Below are 17278 nucleotides of genomic sequence, written 5' to 3' on the forward strand. Positions count from 1 at the left end.
GTCTACGCTCTATCAAATACCCAAGAAGGGTCGGGCACAGTCAGAAAGATTACGTTTGCGCGCTGTCAAATAACTGCTGAGGGCGGGGTAAAGGAGACGTCAACCCAAGCGTGTTGCCAAAAACCGAAATCGGGGCGGAGCTACAGCGCCCGAACATGCGCATCGTGCACTAGCGGGCGGGGACTTTAAAGTTCCAAAACCTGCCTTAGTGTGCCGTGGATGAATCGAATCAAATCAAAAACCTCAACGGCAAAAATAACTCAAAGCGTTTGCCCCTTTTCCCCTGCGTCCGATCTACTGGAAAGTATTTTTTTTCTTTCCTTTGCTAGTTTCATGCAGGCCGTGCGCTAGTCTGGGAAGGATCCAACATATTGGGTGCCATTAGTGGCACCTTTGTCTCTTGGTCCAAGGTCATCTGGTTCTCATAAAACTTGTGAGATGTGGGATGGGGGAAGTGAAGACGACACTGACAGCATACCAGAACTTCAGCAAAATGGTTGTCTAGCAGGTGGGTGGTGTTGTGGAAGCTGACCATTGGTGGTGATCTTTCATAAAATGCTGGAGTTAGGGAGGGTTCTTGACAGCGGAAAAATGGCTAACATAACACTCCTGTTTAAGTGTTCTGCGTAAGGGTCACTGGGATAAGACAGCAGTGTAATTGCAAGACCATAGTAAATAGACTGAATCAGAATAGCTTTGTCAAGGGGAGGTCATGCGTGAAATCTATTAGAATTCTTTGAGGAGGCAACAAGCATGTTAGACAAAGCAGGCAGTGGATGTATCTATTTGGATTGCCAGAGGGCAAGGTGCCACAGAGGAGGCGCTAAATAAGAGCCCATGGTTAGGGGGAATATACTGGTTTAAGAGGATTGACTGCATGGCAGAGAGTAGGGATGAAGGGGTCTTTTTCAGGACGATGACTAGTGGAATTCCAACTATTCATGTTGCACATCAACAATCGAGACAAAGGAGTCGAGGCCATTGCTCATAAATTTGCAGATGATACAAAGATAAGTGGAGTGGCCCATAGTGTTGAGGAAGCAGAGAAGCTGCAGAAAGACTTAGGCTAGAAGAGTAGGCAAAGAAGTGGCAGATAGAATACAGTATGGGAAAGTGTGAAGTTATACACCTTAGTAGGAAGAATTGAGGTATAGACTATTTTCTAAATAGGGAAAATCTTTTGAAACGTGAAGCACAACAGACTTCGGAATCTTATTTCAAAATTCTCTTAAGACTAACATGGAGGTTCAGTTGTCAGGAAAACAAAATGCAACATTCGTATTCATTTTAAAAGGGCTAGAACATAAAAGCAGAAATACACTGTTGAGGCTGTATAAGGCTCAGGTCAGACTGCAGTTGGAAATATTGAGTAGTTTTATCAGAGGAAGGATAAACTGGCATTGGATGGGTTGCAGAGGAGATTCACAAGAATGATCCCTGGGATGAATGATTTGTCATATGTTGAGGTCTCTGGATATGTATTCAATGGTGTTTAGAAAGATGGAGTGGGGGTATCTAATTGAAACTCTCAGAATACTGAGAGGCCTGGAGAGAGTGGACATGGGGACGTTTCCACTAGTGGGAGAGACAAGGACACAAGCACACAGTCTCAGGGCAGAAAGAAGACCCTTTAGAACTGAGATAAGGTGGATTTTTTTCAGGTAGTCAATCAGTGGAAGTCATTGCCACAAATGATTGAATATATTGAGGACAGATAAATTCTTGATTGGTAAAGGGATCGTGGGTTACGGGGAGAAGGCAAGAGAATGAGATTGGGAAATGTATCAGCAATGATTGAATGGAAGAAAAGGAAGTAAGGGCCAGTAGGCCTAATTCTGCTCCCTTGTTTGATGGTCTAATGGTAAAGTAGTAGCCCAGATTGAGGAAAGGGAGCAACAACTTAAAGATGTCACCTTGCTTGCAGACGCCCAGATTTGTTTTTAAAAAATTCACATTTATTTTCATTTTCAGTGATTTTCATCAAGCCTTCGCAAAGCACTATGCTATTGAAGAGATAATGGGAACTGCAGATGCTGGAGAATCCAAGATAATAAAGTGTGAAGCTGGACGAACACAGCAGGCTCAGCAGCATCTCAGGAGCACAAAAGCTGACGTTTCGGGCCTAGACCCTTCAGCGGAGAGGGAACTGGAATAAATAGGGAGAGAGGGGGAGGCGGACCGAAGATGGAGAGAAAAGAAGATAGATGGAGAGGAGAATATAGGTGGGGAGGTAGGGAGGGGATAGGTCAGTCCAGGGAAGACGGACAGGTCAAGGAGGTGGGATGAGGTTAGTAGGTAGGAAATGTAGGTGCGGCTTGGGGTGGTAGGAAGGGATAGGTGAGAGGAAGAACAGGTTAGGGTGGCAGAGAGGCAAGTTTCCATATTATGCAGAGGTTCCACAACCGCCCAAAGCGGATCCCCCTCGTTCTCACACACCACCCCACCAACCTCCGGATACAACGCATCATCCTCTGACCCCACCACCCAAGTCATTTTTCCATCCCCACCCTTGTCTGCTTTCCGGAGAGACCACTCTCTCCGTAACTCCCTTGTTCGCTCCACACTGCCTTCCAACCCCACCACACCCGGCACCTTCCCCTGCAACCGCAGGAAGTGCTACGCTTGCCCCCACACCTCCTCCCTCACCCCTATCCCAGGCCCCAAGATGACTTTCCATATTAAGCAGAGGTTCACCTGCACATCTGCCAATGTTGTATACTGTATCCATTGTACCCAGTGTGGCTTCCTCTACATTGGGGAAACCAAGCGGAGACTTGGGGACCGCTTTGCAGAACACCTCCGCTCGGTTTGCAATAAACAACTGCACCTCCCAGTCGCAAACCATTTCAACTCCCCCTCCCATTCTTTAGATGACATGTCCATCATGGGCCTCCTGCAGAGCCCCAATGATGCCACCCAAAGGTTGCTGGAACGGCAACTCATATTCCGCTTGGGAACCCTGCAGCCCAATGGTATCAATGTGGACTTCAACAGCTTCAAACTCTCCCCTTTCCCCACCACATCCCAAAACCAGCCCAGTTCATCCCCTCCCCCCACTGCATCCTAAAACCAGCCCAGTCTGTCTCTGCCTCCCTAACCTGTTCTTCCTCTCACCCATCACTTCCTCCCACCCCAAGCCACACCTCCATTTCCTACCTACTAACCTCATCCCACCTCCTTGACCTGTCCCCTCCCCACCTATACTCTCCTCTCCACCTATCTTCTTTTCTCTCCATCTTCGGTCCGCCTTCCCCTCTCTCCCTATTTATTCCAGAACCCTCACCCCATCCCCCTCTCTGAAGAAGGGTCTAGGCCCGAAACATCAGCTTTTGTGCTCCTGAGATGCTGTTTGGCCTGCTGTGTTCATCCAGCTTCACACTTTATTATCATGCTATTGAAGAAGTTCTTTTGAAGTACAGTCACTGGTGGTAATGTAGGAAGCACCAGTGCAAAATTGCACAGCAATGGGGTAACAAACAGAAAATGTGTTTTTGGAATGTAATTCTAATTGTTAATCACTTCCCATATTTTATGCCCCAAATTGGTTCCCTGTCCGGCCACACATTAAGTTTAATTTTTTTTCTCATTGTAATCAAATTACTGCATATCCTTAAATTGTCAGTTGACCCAAAATTCAAGTTTATTGTTTCTGCCACAGGTCTAGTGATTGATCAGGGCAACTTTTGATCAACAGATCTTTGGGTGAGAGAGGCAGGTTATCCTACAAGGTATGATATCCTTCTCTTCCATCATGCTGCATCATCATTGAAATGTTGGGAATCAAACTGTGATGTAGTTTTATGGGCAGTTGCTGAGTTTCAAGGAGAGCTTCGGAATATCTTTGAAGCAGTCTCCTTGCCCTCCTTTGGAACACTGGTCATCTGTGAGTTGACAGCAATGGACCAGATTGGAATGATAGATTTCAACCATTTCCAATCTATCAAAGTTACTGTGCAAGAATTTTGCCTCAATGTTTGTTGACCTGTCAACAGACAATAAACAAGCATTTAATGCAGTTACAGGAAGAAAGGATCCTTTGAGGTGTCAGACAGATCACAATGAAACAGTGATGGTGCAAAACACTCTTCGGAATTCAATGTTATTATCATAACTTTTGCTATTTTATTGATCAAAAAAAACCCTTTTCACATGATTGAGAAGATTTGACAAATAGCAAGTATTTTGTCCATTAAAATATCAAAGCTCCAAAACAATGCTCTCTATGGGAATAGCAAACTAGTTGGAAATCTGAGTTTGAAATAAATCAGATTCCAGGACTTGAAGGAAAAAATGTCAGACCCTGAAACCAAGTTTTGAATGGCAAATGAGAATCTCGCTAATGAAGTGAGAAGCCTATTTGCAAACATTTACATGTTGTTAGTATCTAATCTCTTTGATATTCAGTTTCCATTCACCAGAGAAAAACTAACAGCAACTAGTCCAAAAATGAAATTCAGAGATGGTACCTGGCAGCTCCAGCTCTCAGCAGTGAGCAGTTAAGGAAGTGGACGGTGATGTCAAATAGTGCCATACAGTGAAGTCCCACCAACAAAATGTGCTTAGTGGCAAATACACATGCTTCCACAAAATGACTGTGACTCAAAGTCTAAGGGGAATAGTCCTCAACTAAATCAAGGGAGAGTGTTATCAGTCCAGCCACAGTTAGTCAAAGCCAGTGTCTTATCTCAAGCTTGAGCATAGTCAGTCAGTTACTTGAGGCAGTCAGGGTTTGGGGTTCTGTATCACTACAATCCAAGGAGTGGGCGACTGTCAGTCTGAGCATGTGCTCAGTACAAGTTATCAGGGCTGTGACTGGGAACTTGGGGAGTCAAGTGTGAGGATTACAGGCAGCTCTCAGCCTAGTTAAGGCAGGTGAGAGGAATGGAAGAGAGACAAAACAAAAATAATGATAGAGAACAAATTTATTTAAAGTTATACACAAAATCATTCCGGAATTCTTACTAGATGCCAGCAAGAAAAGGCACCATTATAGTGATATAACTACACTGAGCTGATGTACAGGAATCTGCAAAACATTACTGTTTCATTTAGTTCACTTTATTAATTTCAGTAAGACAAACAATGTAAATGTAAACATTAAATACCTCTGATCCAAACTTATTTAATAACATTTAATACTGAATAGCATTTAAACTCAAATGAAAACAGCATATTAAGTTATTTTACTTTGTGTTTCATTCTAAATATATACCTGTATACTTTTTATAAAAAAGGGAAATAATGGGGTGCTTGGGACAAATAACGTATTAGGTAAATTTTGTTTCTTTTTTCTAATGTTGTCACTGGTTTACATCAAACACTTCTGTATTGCACAATCATACACAAGCCCCAAAACCACCCTAAAGTGAACTATTTTTTGGAATTTTTGACATTGAATGTTTATTTTTAAAAAAAAAACTTATAATCTTATAAAGATGATTACTTTAGGGCATGAGGAAGGCCACCTTTCCACCCTGCCTTGCATAACTAGCCACGTCCTTGCAGCATCAAGTTCAGATTCACCCTAAATAGCTGCTACATGCAGTTTGTGTTTTGCAAAAAAATATAAATAGCTTTTACTGTTGTGCTGCCATGTTTCCTTTGCTTCAATCCTCTTAGTCTTATTTATCCCTTCTTTCCAAGGTCACATCAACAATTCTAATTGTGCAAATATTACAAGACGATGTCCTATTCAGGGAAAGGGAAGGTGTGGGTTCTGCGTGTTGAGAAGAAGAAAATAGCAAGGTAGAAAGCACAAGTAGTCAACAAAACCCAAGTAATAAAGATTGAAATATAATGTTTTATCATTTTAGAATAATTCATATAACTTGCAAATTTTCCTATTTTGAATTCTATAGCCACTAATAAATTCTTGTTTCCTTGACAATTAGTATGACTCAACCTTTCGCTCTGCAATGGCATCAAGGTGCTGCCTAGTCAGAAGTTAAAATGCCTATTTTCCAACAAAACGTGGTTTGGCTTTTTCTAGTTGCTCAGATTACTAGAGAAGGAAAGCTCTTGTAGCAAAATGGTCCCCTATTACATTCCTTAAGGTACAAAATTTATTAAGCTGCCTTATCTTTGGAAATGGCTGATGTGGTGTATTGCTCTAGCTTCAAACACTCTATCAGTCTTCCCACTGGGTGGATGGCCATAATGAATTAGTCAGAATAAAGCCATGCCATTGGCAGCTCTAACATCCAACTCAAGATGATTTTGGGAAAAGGCTTGCGAACAGTTTATTAGCTCACTATCTTGAAATGAAGAATAGCAGGAGGAAAAAAACAAATGCATTTAACATCACTGTAACAATATTAGAATATCTCAAATTTGTGACTACCACACACATTTCAAAGTTCAAGGGAACCCCAAGAATGTGCACAGAACATTAGAACAGATTTTAAAAAGTCACTATCCCTCTCAGCACTTTTCTCCCGCAAGACATCAAGCAGCAGATATTCTGCATGATAGTCTGTTCTGCATTTCAATTTGGTTCTTGTAGCATTGAGGAGTTAGCTGTGAGCAACAGTACCCAGCCACAATATTCTGGTGTACAAGTTTACTTGCATTACACGCAGAAGATGTGCCTAAAGAATTCTACCCAATAAATATCAGCCACTAATATATAATTCAAGAAAAAGAACAAATATCAGGATAGAGTGAAAAATAAGCTCATCTCTGGTCATCATCCTCTGTCAACATTTCCTGACCTAATCCTTTCCCGACAATTGTCGTCATAGCGTTTCAAGCAATTGCAAGTTTCTAATGGTTATAGGACTAAAGCAGCCAATTTCATCGATGACTATGTGGGAGTTGGCAATGCATGCAGAAACTGGGGGTGGTTATTTCAGTTGTTTCACAATTAAACCTAAAATTTATGTTTGTTTCACACTGGGATTGTTACATAAACATTGCAACATACATGCTTGATGTGACAAAGCAACAATGTGAAATTTTCGATAAAAGTGGCTGATCAGTTAAAGCCAATTAAATGGAACAACATAGGACAAAAGCGAAACAATCTTTTCCAAAAGTGATCATTATCACACTGTCTGCAACTCTGTTTTGAGACAGAGTTAAAAATTTGACTGCAGAAAGGGGTGTATTAAACATGCAATTTTGCAATATTATTCAAGAACTAAAAAAATTACTTACTATTTTGTAATAAAGCAGGAGGGGGGAGGAATATATTTCACCTCTTGCAAGCCACAGAGCTCATCATTTTTGAACTGAACTTGGAAACTGAAAAACTGTTGACTCAGGAAGACCAGGAAAATAACATTCAATATCAAAAATATTTAGCAGGGTTTGTGGATGACCACAGACAATTTTTGTCAGTGTAGCCATATGATAACACAACCATTTATTAAAAATTTGCCTTTTTATGTCAGTTGCCTTCAAGAATATTAATTTTTCAAAAAAAGTTTTCAGTGCATGCAAAAAAACTCATTCATACATATTTCATCATTCTAAAGCTAAAATTATTAGATCTGCTATAAAGATTTGTAACACATACAGTTCAGGGAACTAACATTAAAGTGGAGTAGAATTCAATTTGCATCATTAGACAGCTATCAAAATGAATGGAATGTAAACAATCAATTACTGACAACCAGTTGTGAGCATGGTACAGTCACCTCATTCAGATTCAGTGCTACAGGTTATTTTTATATATATAGAAGACTTATACAATTAATCACACATGCAGGGAAATGCTTTGCTTTTCAGTTTAATACCTAGGTAACTGACATATGCTCCAGACAAAAGCAGCCAATTCTGAACTTGCTGATGTTGTTTAATACAAAAGGTAACACATTACTGTGAGACACACCTATATTTAACCAGGCAGTGGTAAACTTTTGGTGACAATTTGGAGAATGAATATTTGAATATATGAATTGCAAAACACTTCAAGTGACAAACTAAAGTTGGCAAGTGTTTCAATGTCAACTAATATTGATTTTAGTCATTACCCAATACAAGACACAAGTTAGAATATTTCAAACTAATTGTGATTTTCAACTGTGGAACAAAACACTTCAAGGAACTGCAGAGCCAATGATGAGCAGATCCCGCAAAAAATGGTTTTAACCGGTCATTTGCATTGCTGATGCCATTCCATTTCCAACAAAATAACGATCAGCACCATGAGACATACACACACTTCAAAAACAAAATCTAAAAGTAATAAAAAGAACCTGACAGATATATAAAATGTCAGCCCCTTATGTTTAAACCTGTAAACTTAACAGCAGGAAAACCCTCCCACAATAATTATCAGAGGGTAATTATTTGCATTGAAATACAGTGGAATTCTGCTTACGATATACATTATAATTCAGTCTGTTTCAATTAAATGTTGATAATGGCTGATTGAAGGAAACTAAAACTGTAGTGTTAATTTCTTTACACAACTGTCAAAATATATTCATACATTTTTAGATCAGTAATGTGTGCCTGGTGTCTTATAACCACCAAGGTATGAGTCCATGAAAGTTTTTAAACCCAGGCAAAATAAACCAAATCAACATGTAAAAGGTTCTCATGACAGGTCACTAAAGACTAAGACCATCACAATACCTACAAAATTACAGTAGTGATTCTACCAACCAGAAGTAAGTTCTGCATAGTAAACTATTCAACGGTATCAATGCTCAACACCTTTTAAAAATTAAGAACTACTTAACTTTTTAGAGTTGTGCCTAATTATATCTTAATCATTCAAATAACTATTCATTGCAAATAGCGTACTCTAGTAAATGCTATGTAAAGAGATTATAAGTGGTTCTTTGAATTTTCATCTACACATGCATTGAGAGGACTAATTTCCAGGAGTTACGTTACACTATTAATACTGTATGTAAGATTTGAGGTCTGTAAAGAGATGAAGTGAAGCTACAGCTAACAGGTAAACACCTCAAAACAAAAATGATTAAGACCTATATATATATCCCACAACGGGATAGAATTGAACAAAATTTTTTTATTGCTTGAAGAACAGACACAGTAATTTTTGGTTGAATGCCCATGTGATATTCAAGACGATACTGATTATACCACATAATGAAGACACTTCCATTGGCTTTTTTTCCACAGATTTCTGTTAGGTTTTTGTAGTGTTGCCTTTAGCAAGTATGAAAACACATCTCCCAGAAATAAAACATCAGGAAGAAAAAAAAACTCCATAAGTGGATTATTTTTTAAAGGAAATACTCTTAAAAAAACTTGCCACTATGAAAAATTCTTTCAAATACTCTGAAAAATTCCAGATTCTCACCAACTTAAAAAAGTTAACCGTCCTCTGCAGGATAACAAAACTTTCTTTCCTTGCAGCTTTACTCTATGGGATTCCCACTGCTTTTTCATTATCATAACCAAGGCTGGAAACTTGGTGGTCCATCAGGCACACTGTCGCTCCTGGGTGAAATGCTTGCCTGTTCAAAACACACACACTGCATAAGGCCACCAAATGCAGCAAAAATTCCCAAATTAAGACACTTTGACTTATTTGGGGAAAGTACATTTCCAATTTAGTGGACTAATCATGAATCAACCTAACCACCAATTAATTTGTATCAAAGTCTCCTTTCCACTTTATGTTTGCACCTGGCTTGACACAAGCCATTGTACTAATCTTGGGTGTAAAACCAACTATTGCTCCATTAATAATGTATTTTCCTAACAAATGTAAGATAACTCATTCATATTGACTACTATTTATCCTATTAGGGATTTCAATAGTCTCGGTTTAGAAAGTGGCCAGCTATATTCATTTGGTACAGGGCCATTGACATTACATTCAAAAAATGAAAACATTGGGAACCAAATCCGTGCTCTTCGGCTTTGCTGATAGGCCCGAGTGTTGGCTAGTGTATGGTAATACAAAAAGAGTCTTGTGGTAATATAAAATGCGATGAAGACATCAATTGAATAATGTTCATGTGCAGCAAGGATAAAGAAGATCCCGAACAGGTTCAACACCCAAGACAAGGTGTGCAAGAAGTTCCAGCTTCTTGGAGTATCTAATTCACAGATTAAAAAAAGAACACATTAAGAATTATGTTTACATTTCTATTTCATCCTAGTTACCAACACAAGCATAAAATAAAAACAAGGAGAGAATCACAGAATCCCTACAGTGTAGTGAGACACCATTTGGCCCATTGAGTCTGCAACAACGCTCTGAACAGATAATCCACCTAGCCTGTACATCTTTAGTCACTACAGACAATTTAGCATGGTCAATCCACCTAACCTGCACATCTTTGGACTGTGGGAGAAAACCAGTACACCATGTGCGAACACATGTAGACATGGGACAGAATGTCCAAACTCCACACAGTCACCTAAGGCTGGAATTGAACCCAGGTCCCTGGAACTGTGAAGCGACAGCTAGCCACTGAGCCACTGTGCTACCTCGATGCAAGAATGATCTTGAGCAATCACGTTGCAGCCATAATCCACCACCAGAAAAAAAAAACTTTACCTATAATCTTAGAACATTCAGCAGAGAAGAATTTAGTTCATACCAGATCTTTGAAATAGCTTTCTAATCAGCCTCACTCCCTTCCCTGGAAATCTTTCCCTTTCAAATATGTGCCCAATTCCCTTTTGAAAGTGATATTGAACCTGTTACATATATTTCACTTCATAGATTTGAACACACTAAATAAGAGCAAAAGCAAGTAATTCAGCCATCAAGCCTGCTCCATCTCAAACTCACTCTCCTTGCTTACTTACTTTGATTCCCTTGTTAGGCAATCATTTATCAACCTCTGCCTTCACAATATTCACTTACCATGCTGCTTGGCCTGCTGTGTTCATCCAGCCTCACATTTTATTATCTCCAATATAGCCTTGGTTTTTCTTCGTTGATACCTTAAATCAGTGTTTTCTGGTTATTGACCTTTCTGCTATGTAAACAGCTCCTCTTCATGTACTCCGTCAAACTTGTTCATGGCTTTGAGCACCTCTATTAAATTTTCCTATAACATTTTCTTCTGAGAATATCCCACCTTCTCTAGTCACTCTACAAAAACAAGGTTCCAAATCTCTCGTGCCCAGTTGAGTTCAATATCAAATATCATCACTAACCCAACAGTTCGATAGAACACTATCGCAATGGAATCAAGGAAAGAACCCTGCAGATACATACATACCCAAATGTGCTTAATGAGGAACAAATAAGTTGCAGTTTAAGTTAAAACCTAATTTGAATTTATAGTCTCAAGAGGTCATATATGATCCTTGACCACATAAATAGGAAATTGCTATTCTGGTTTATAGATGCAGAATCTTCTTTGTATGTAGATGCTTACTAATAATAAAATTGTTCAGCACAAATCCACTCAATTGGAAACCACTAAATCCAATTTGTTCCTTAATGATCAATCAAGCTAAAGGAGTTTTGCAACTAGGTGAAAACGTCATCTCGATTCTGCATATTTTCTGTGGCTCAGGCCAAGGCTGGTCAGGTGCTAACTGGTGTCCAAGTCACGAATTGCTGACTGTCCCAAATGCCTAGAAAATCTCTGTCAGATATGGAGTTTCTCATGCTGAATACTGTCTGTGGCAACATCCCTAGGACAGGGTAATGGATGAACATGGAAACAGTTTCTGCAGCATAGTTCGAGGAAAGAGAAAAATGTATTTGCATTTATAATAATTCTTTTCACAACTACCAGATATGTGTGTCCTAAATAAGTATGTACCTGGCAGGCAGGGAGGAAGCTGTACAGCACGGGAGCCGTGATTTATGAAGGAGGTGAAAGACCTAAGACAGCTCAGAAGAGCCAGGAGGGGACATGAGAAGTTGTTGGCAGATAGGATCAGGGTAAACCCTAAAGACTTTCTATAGGTATTTTAGGAATAAAAAGAATGACGAAAGTAAGACTAGGCCCAATCAAGGATAGTAGTGGTAAGTTGTGAGTGGAGTCAGATGAGATAGGGGAAGCGCTAAATGAATATTTTTGAACAGTATTCATTCTGGAAAACGACAATGTTGTCGAGGAGAATACTGAGATACAGGCTACTAGACTAGGTGGGATTGAAATTCACAAGGAAGAGGTATTAGAAATCCTACAGAGGGTGAAGATAGATAAGTCCCCTGGGCTGGATGGGATTTATCCTAGGATCCTCTGGGAAGCCAAGGAGGAGATTGCCGAGCCTTTGGCATTGATCTTTAACTCATCGTCACTGTCTACAGGAATAGTGCCAGACGACTGGAGGATAGCAAATGTGATTCCCCTGTTCAAGAAGGGGAGTAGAGACAACCCTGGTAATTATAGACCAGTGAGCCTTACCTCAGTTGTTGGTAAAGTGGTGGAAAAGGTTATAAGGGATAGGATTTATAATCATCTAGAAAAGAATAAATTGATTAGGGATAGTCAGCACAGTTTTGTGAAGGGAAGGTCGTGCCTCACAAACCTTAGAGTTCTTTGAGAAGGTGACCAAACAGGTAGATGAGTGTAAACTGGTTGATGTGGTGTATATGGATTTCAGCAAGGCGTTCGATAAGGTTCCCCACAATAGGCTATTGTACAAAATGCGGAGGAATGAAATTGTGGGAGATATAGCAGTTTGGATCAGAAATTGGCTTGCTGAAAGAAGACAGAGGGTGGTAGTTGATGGGAAATGTTCATCCTGGAGACCAGTTACTAGTGGTGTACCACAAGGGTCGGTGTTGGGTCCACTGCTATTTGTCATTTTTATAAGTGACCTGGATGAGAGCGTAGAAGGATGGGTTAGTAAATTTGCAGGCGACACTAAGGTCGGTGGAGTTGTGGATAGTGACGTAGGATGCTGTAGGTTGCAGAGAGACAAAGATAAGCTGTAGAGCTGGGCTGAGAGCTGGCAAATGGAGTTTAGTGCAGACAAGTGTGAGGTGATGCACTTTGGTAGGAGCAACCAGAAGGCAAAGTACTGGGCTAATGGTAAGATTCTTGGTAGTGTAGATGAGCAGAGGGGTCTCGGTGTCCATGTACACAGATCCTTGAAAGTTGCCACCCAGGTTGACAGGGCTGTTAAGAAGCATACTGTGTTTTAGCTTTTATTAATAGAGGGATCGAGTTCCGGAACCAAGAGGTTATGCTGCAGCTGTACAAAACTCTGGTGCGGCCGCACTTGGAGTATTGTGTACAGTTCTGGTCACCGCATTATAAGGAGGATGTGGAAGCTTTGGAAAGGGTGCAGAGGAGATTTACTAGGATGTTGCCTGGTATGGAGGGAAGGTCTTATGAGGAAAGGCTGAGGGACTTGAGGCTGTTTTCATTAGAGAGAAGAAGGTTGACAGGTGACTTAATTGAGACATATAAGATAATCAGAGGGTTAGATAGGGTGGGTAGAGAGAGCCTTTTTCCTCGGATGGTGACGGCGAGCACGAGGGGGCATAGCTTTAAATTGAGGGGCGAAAGATATAGGACAGATGTCAGAGGTAGTTTCTTTACTCAGAGAGTAGTAAGGGAATGGAACGCTTTGCCTGCAACGGTAGTAGATTCGCCAACTTTAGGTACATTTAAGTCGTCATTGGATAAGCATATGGTCGTACATGGAATAGTGTAGGTTAGATGGACTTGATATGGGTATGACAGGTCGGCACAACATCGAGGGCTGAAGGACCTGTACTGTGCTGTTATGTTCTATATTTCGAAGCATTTTACACATATACAAAAACATTTTCTGGGGCGGCACGGTAGCTCAGTGGTTAGCACTGCTGCCTCTCAGCGTCGGGAACCTGGGTTTGATTCCACCCTCGGATGACTGCCTGTGTGGAGTCTGCACCTTCTCCCAGTGTCTGCGTGGTTTCCTCTGGGTGCTCTGGTTTCCTCCCACAGTCTAAAAGGTGTGCAAGGCCAGATGGATTGGCCATGCTAAATTGCCCACAGAGTTCAGGGATACCAAGAATAGGAGGGTTACAGGGAAATGGATCTGGGTGGGATGCTCTGAGGGTTTGTGTGGACTTGTTGAGCCGAAGGGCTTGTTTCCACACTGTAGAATTCTATTAGAGAGTGAGATGACTGGTGGCTATATAACAGTTCAGTCAGTGGTGATTATGTAAAAGCTCGTGCAGAGGTTGTGTGCTATGGGCAATGATAGGAAAGTGAAGTGCTTTATTTTCTTTTGATCAAACTAACTCAAACTTAATTTTAAAAGCTTTTCTTCTGTCCATTTATATTTACAGCAGTCTACATCAGGAACATGTTTTATACCAAAGGAGTACAAGACTTTAAAATCAACTATTTACAGTTAATATTTTAATATTAAATATTTAATATTTTTCTACTTGCCTTCGAATCTACTTTTAGTGCAAAGTTCATGTACTTGCCAAATGCATAAGTACAATAACTGTTTTTAAATCGAAACCACTGGCTTACAAGGTCACTTCAGCAAGAAGGTATGATCAAACAGGAGCGAGTGAGAGCCATAAAAATTATATAGCAAGGCCAGGATGGCAGAAAGTCTAGAAGGGGCAGGGGGCAGTAAACAGCCCTTGAGCAGCTAAAGTCCCATCTGGAGGGGAATGCCTAACAGAAATGCGGTGGATCAGGCAACAAGCCCAGGAATGAGCGATAATGGGAACTGCAGATGCTGGAGAATCCAAGATAATAAAATGTGAGGCTGATGAACACAGCAGGCCAAGCAGCATGTCAGGAGCACAAAAACTGACGTTTCGGGCCTAGATCCTTCATCAGAGAGGGGGATGGGGTGAGGGTTCTGGAATAAATAGGGAGAGAGGGGGAGGCGGACCGAAGATGGACAGAAAAGAAGATAGGTGGAGAGGAGAGTATAGGTGGGGAGGTAGGGAGGGGATAGGTCAGTCCAGGGAAGACGGACGGGTCAAGGAGGTGGGATGAGGTTAGGAGGTAGGAGATGGAGGTGCGGCTTAGGGTGGGAGGAAGGGATGGGTGAGGGGAAGAACAGGTTAGGGAGGCAGAGTCAGGTCAACCAGCCCAGCTCTTCCCCTCCACCCACTGCATCCCAAAACCAGTCCAACCCGTCTCTGCCTCCCTAACCTGTTCTTCCTCTCACCCATCCCTTCCTCCCACCCCCAAGCCGCACCTCCATCTCCTACCTACTAACCTCATCCCACCTCCTTGACCCGTCCGTCTTCCCTGGACTGACCTATCCCCTCCCTACCTATACTCTCCTCTCCACCTATCTTCTTTTCTCTCCATCTTCGGTCCACCTCCCCCTCTCTCCCTCTTTATTCCAGAACCCTCACCCCATCCCCCTCCCTGATGAAGGGTCTAGGCCCGAAACGTCAGCTTTTGTGCTCCTGAGATGCTGCTGGGCCTGCTGTGTTCATCCAGCCTCACATTTTATTAGCCCAGGAATGAACCTTGTTGTGGTGAGTATAACCATCAGCGTTATTGAGCCTGCTGTGTTCATCCAGCCTCACATTTTATTATCTTGGAATCTCCAGCATCTGCAGTTCCCATTATCTCTCTCTCTCAGCGTTATTAACCATTGCTTTAAATGTTTCTTTACATTAGAGGGCGCTCTTGTGTCAGAGCACCACCAGTTCAATGCTAGTTTAAGAAATTATTTCATGACACTTTCATCCGATTTCATGAAGATTTCTGTCACTTTTGACACAAAAGTCAGATACAAATTCAGGAATATGTACTAGTTACTTTGCTCTTGCATTTATATTAAAACTTCACAATCACTGCACTTTCTACAAAGTTGAGAATCAGATTCTAATCTGACATCAGCAGCACAGGTGAAAGACAATATTTCTCAAATCTCTCACTGCTGGGTGTGGCACCACAAAAACATAATTGCAGGGCAGAGTCACATTTGAGTTTTGAAGTGTATCTGTACTCACCCTGCCTGACATTCTATCAACTTAATTATTGGGTGCAACACTAAACTCGCAGCTGAGGGGTTATCATTCACGTTGTGGTCCCACCCAAGCAGAATTTCTGTCCTTTCAGGCCGTTTTTTGCAAGAAATTTGATGTTTGACAGTTTAAGAATTAAGCAAGTTTTAATTAAATTGGATGGTTCAATAAATAACTAAGTTGGAAGAAAATGGCCTTACTTCTGCGAAATCTTAATTATGTAAAATTACACACAGGTTACAACACAGAAACATATCATACTACACAATTGATCTACGCACTGAGCCCTACCTATCTTTACTTCATCTCACCCTATGACTGCGTCTTTCTAATCCTCTCTTGTACCTACTACCTGGAACTTTAAACAACAGAAATAGCTTGTTAGGAGTTAGCAGTGAGAATTTAGTTTGATAAACATATGTAACGCAACCATACTTTTGTTTTGGCCATCCATTGTTTTATGAAGGAAACAAAAAAAAACAAGTCACATAAGAAGTCTAACCTACATGTGACTTTAGACAGCAATGTGGGTGACCCTAAACCATGCTCTGGCCCAAAAAGCATCTTAGTGCAAGAGACACTAAGCTTAGACAACAAATGCTGGCCTTTCCAGTGACACGCACGTCCCAGGAAAGAATAAACAGCATTCAACAATTGTCTCAGGCCTTCTTTAAATATGAGACTCAAGTAGGAACATTTCATATTTACTGATTCATAGTAAATCTATCTTATGAATCTTTAAACAATGAAACCCTTCAAATATTTGCTTTCAAAATCCGACTCACCAGACACAATCATTTAAGTCACTGCATTAACAACATCATAGCCTTTTCTTAATAAAAGTCAATACCCATTATGGTACAAATGATAGACGCATTTTTATACCTACATTCTGTGACAAAGAAGTTAAGCATGGTAATAACAACTGTATGCCCACTGAACATGTAGTCTCCGCAAGTATGCACGCCTGTTAGAGTCATTCCAAAACCACTCCAAATTGCAAGTGCTCGTTGAAACTTGGCCCATACATCTCCATACAACTGAAAAAGAAAATACACACTGTTAAGTAACTACTACACATTTTTTGCTGAGACATCTGGTAATTAATTTACAACCTCTTCAAAACAGCATGAATTTAGACAATGATTGTATTATGATGATACAAACTGTCTGGAATAGAGAGTGACCCTACGCAATGCTTTAAAAATTTAAGTAAATTGTCAGCATTCCGTTTACTGATATAATAGGTTGCTTTGTATCTTTGTCACTGTAAAGTTGAATACGAAGAGAAAGGTTTGTGTATTTGGAAGTGTGACTTGTAGAAATTTGATGTGCTCACTTTATTAACTCATCATACCAAACTAAACTGAGCAAATTAAAGGCCAATTATTTAATTAACCAAGAAGAAATCTCGCAATAATTTTGTTTTTAAAACTA

General features: G+C 40.6%; 1 protein-coding gene across 1 annotated transcript in view; it reads right to left on the reverse strand.

Moving 5' to 3' along the window:
• Positions 1–4918: 4918 nt before the first annotated feature.
• Positions 4919–17278, reverse strand: part of samd8 (sterile alpha motif domain containing 8) — a 47526-nt gene continuing 35166 nt past the window's right edge. Inside the window, exons 5-6 of the mRNA XM_048563557.2 lie at positions 16731–16881; positions 4919–10022 (exon numbers count right to left, since the gene is read on the reverse strand). Of these exons, the coding sequence (XP_048419514.1) occupies positions 9718–10022; positions 16731–16881 (456 nt within the window). The 3' untranslated portion in view covers positions 4919–9717. The remainder of the gene's footprint in view (positions 10023–16730; positions 16882–17278) is intronic.

This window comes from Stegostoma tigrinum, chromosome 37, assembly GCF_030684315.1.
Source record: "Stegostoma tigrinum isolate sSteTig4 chromosome 37, sSteTig4.hap1, whole genome shotgun sequence".
Taxonomy (NCBI): domain Eukaryota; kingdom Metazoa; phylum Chordata; class Chondrichthyes; order Orectolobiformes; family Stegostomatidae; genus Stegostoma; species Stegostoma tigrinum.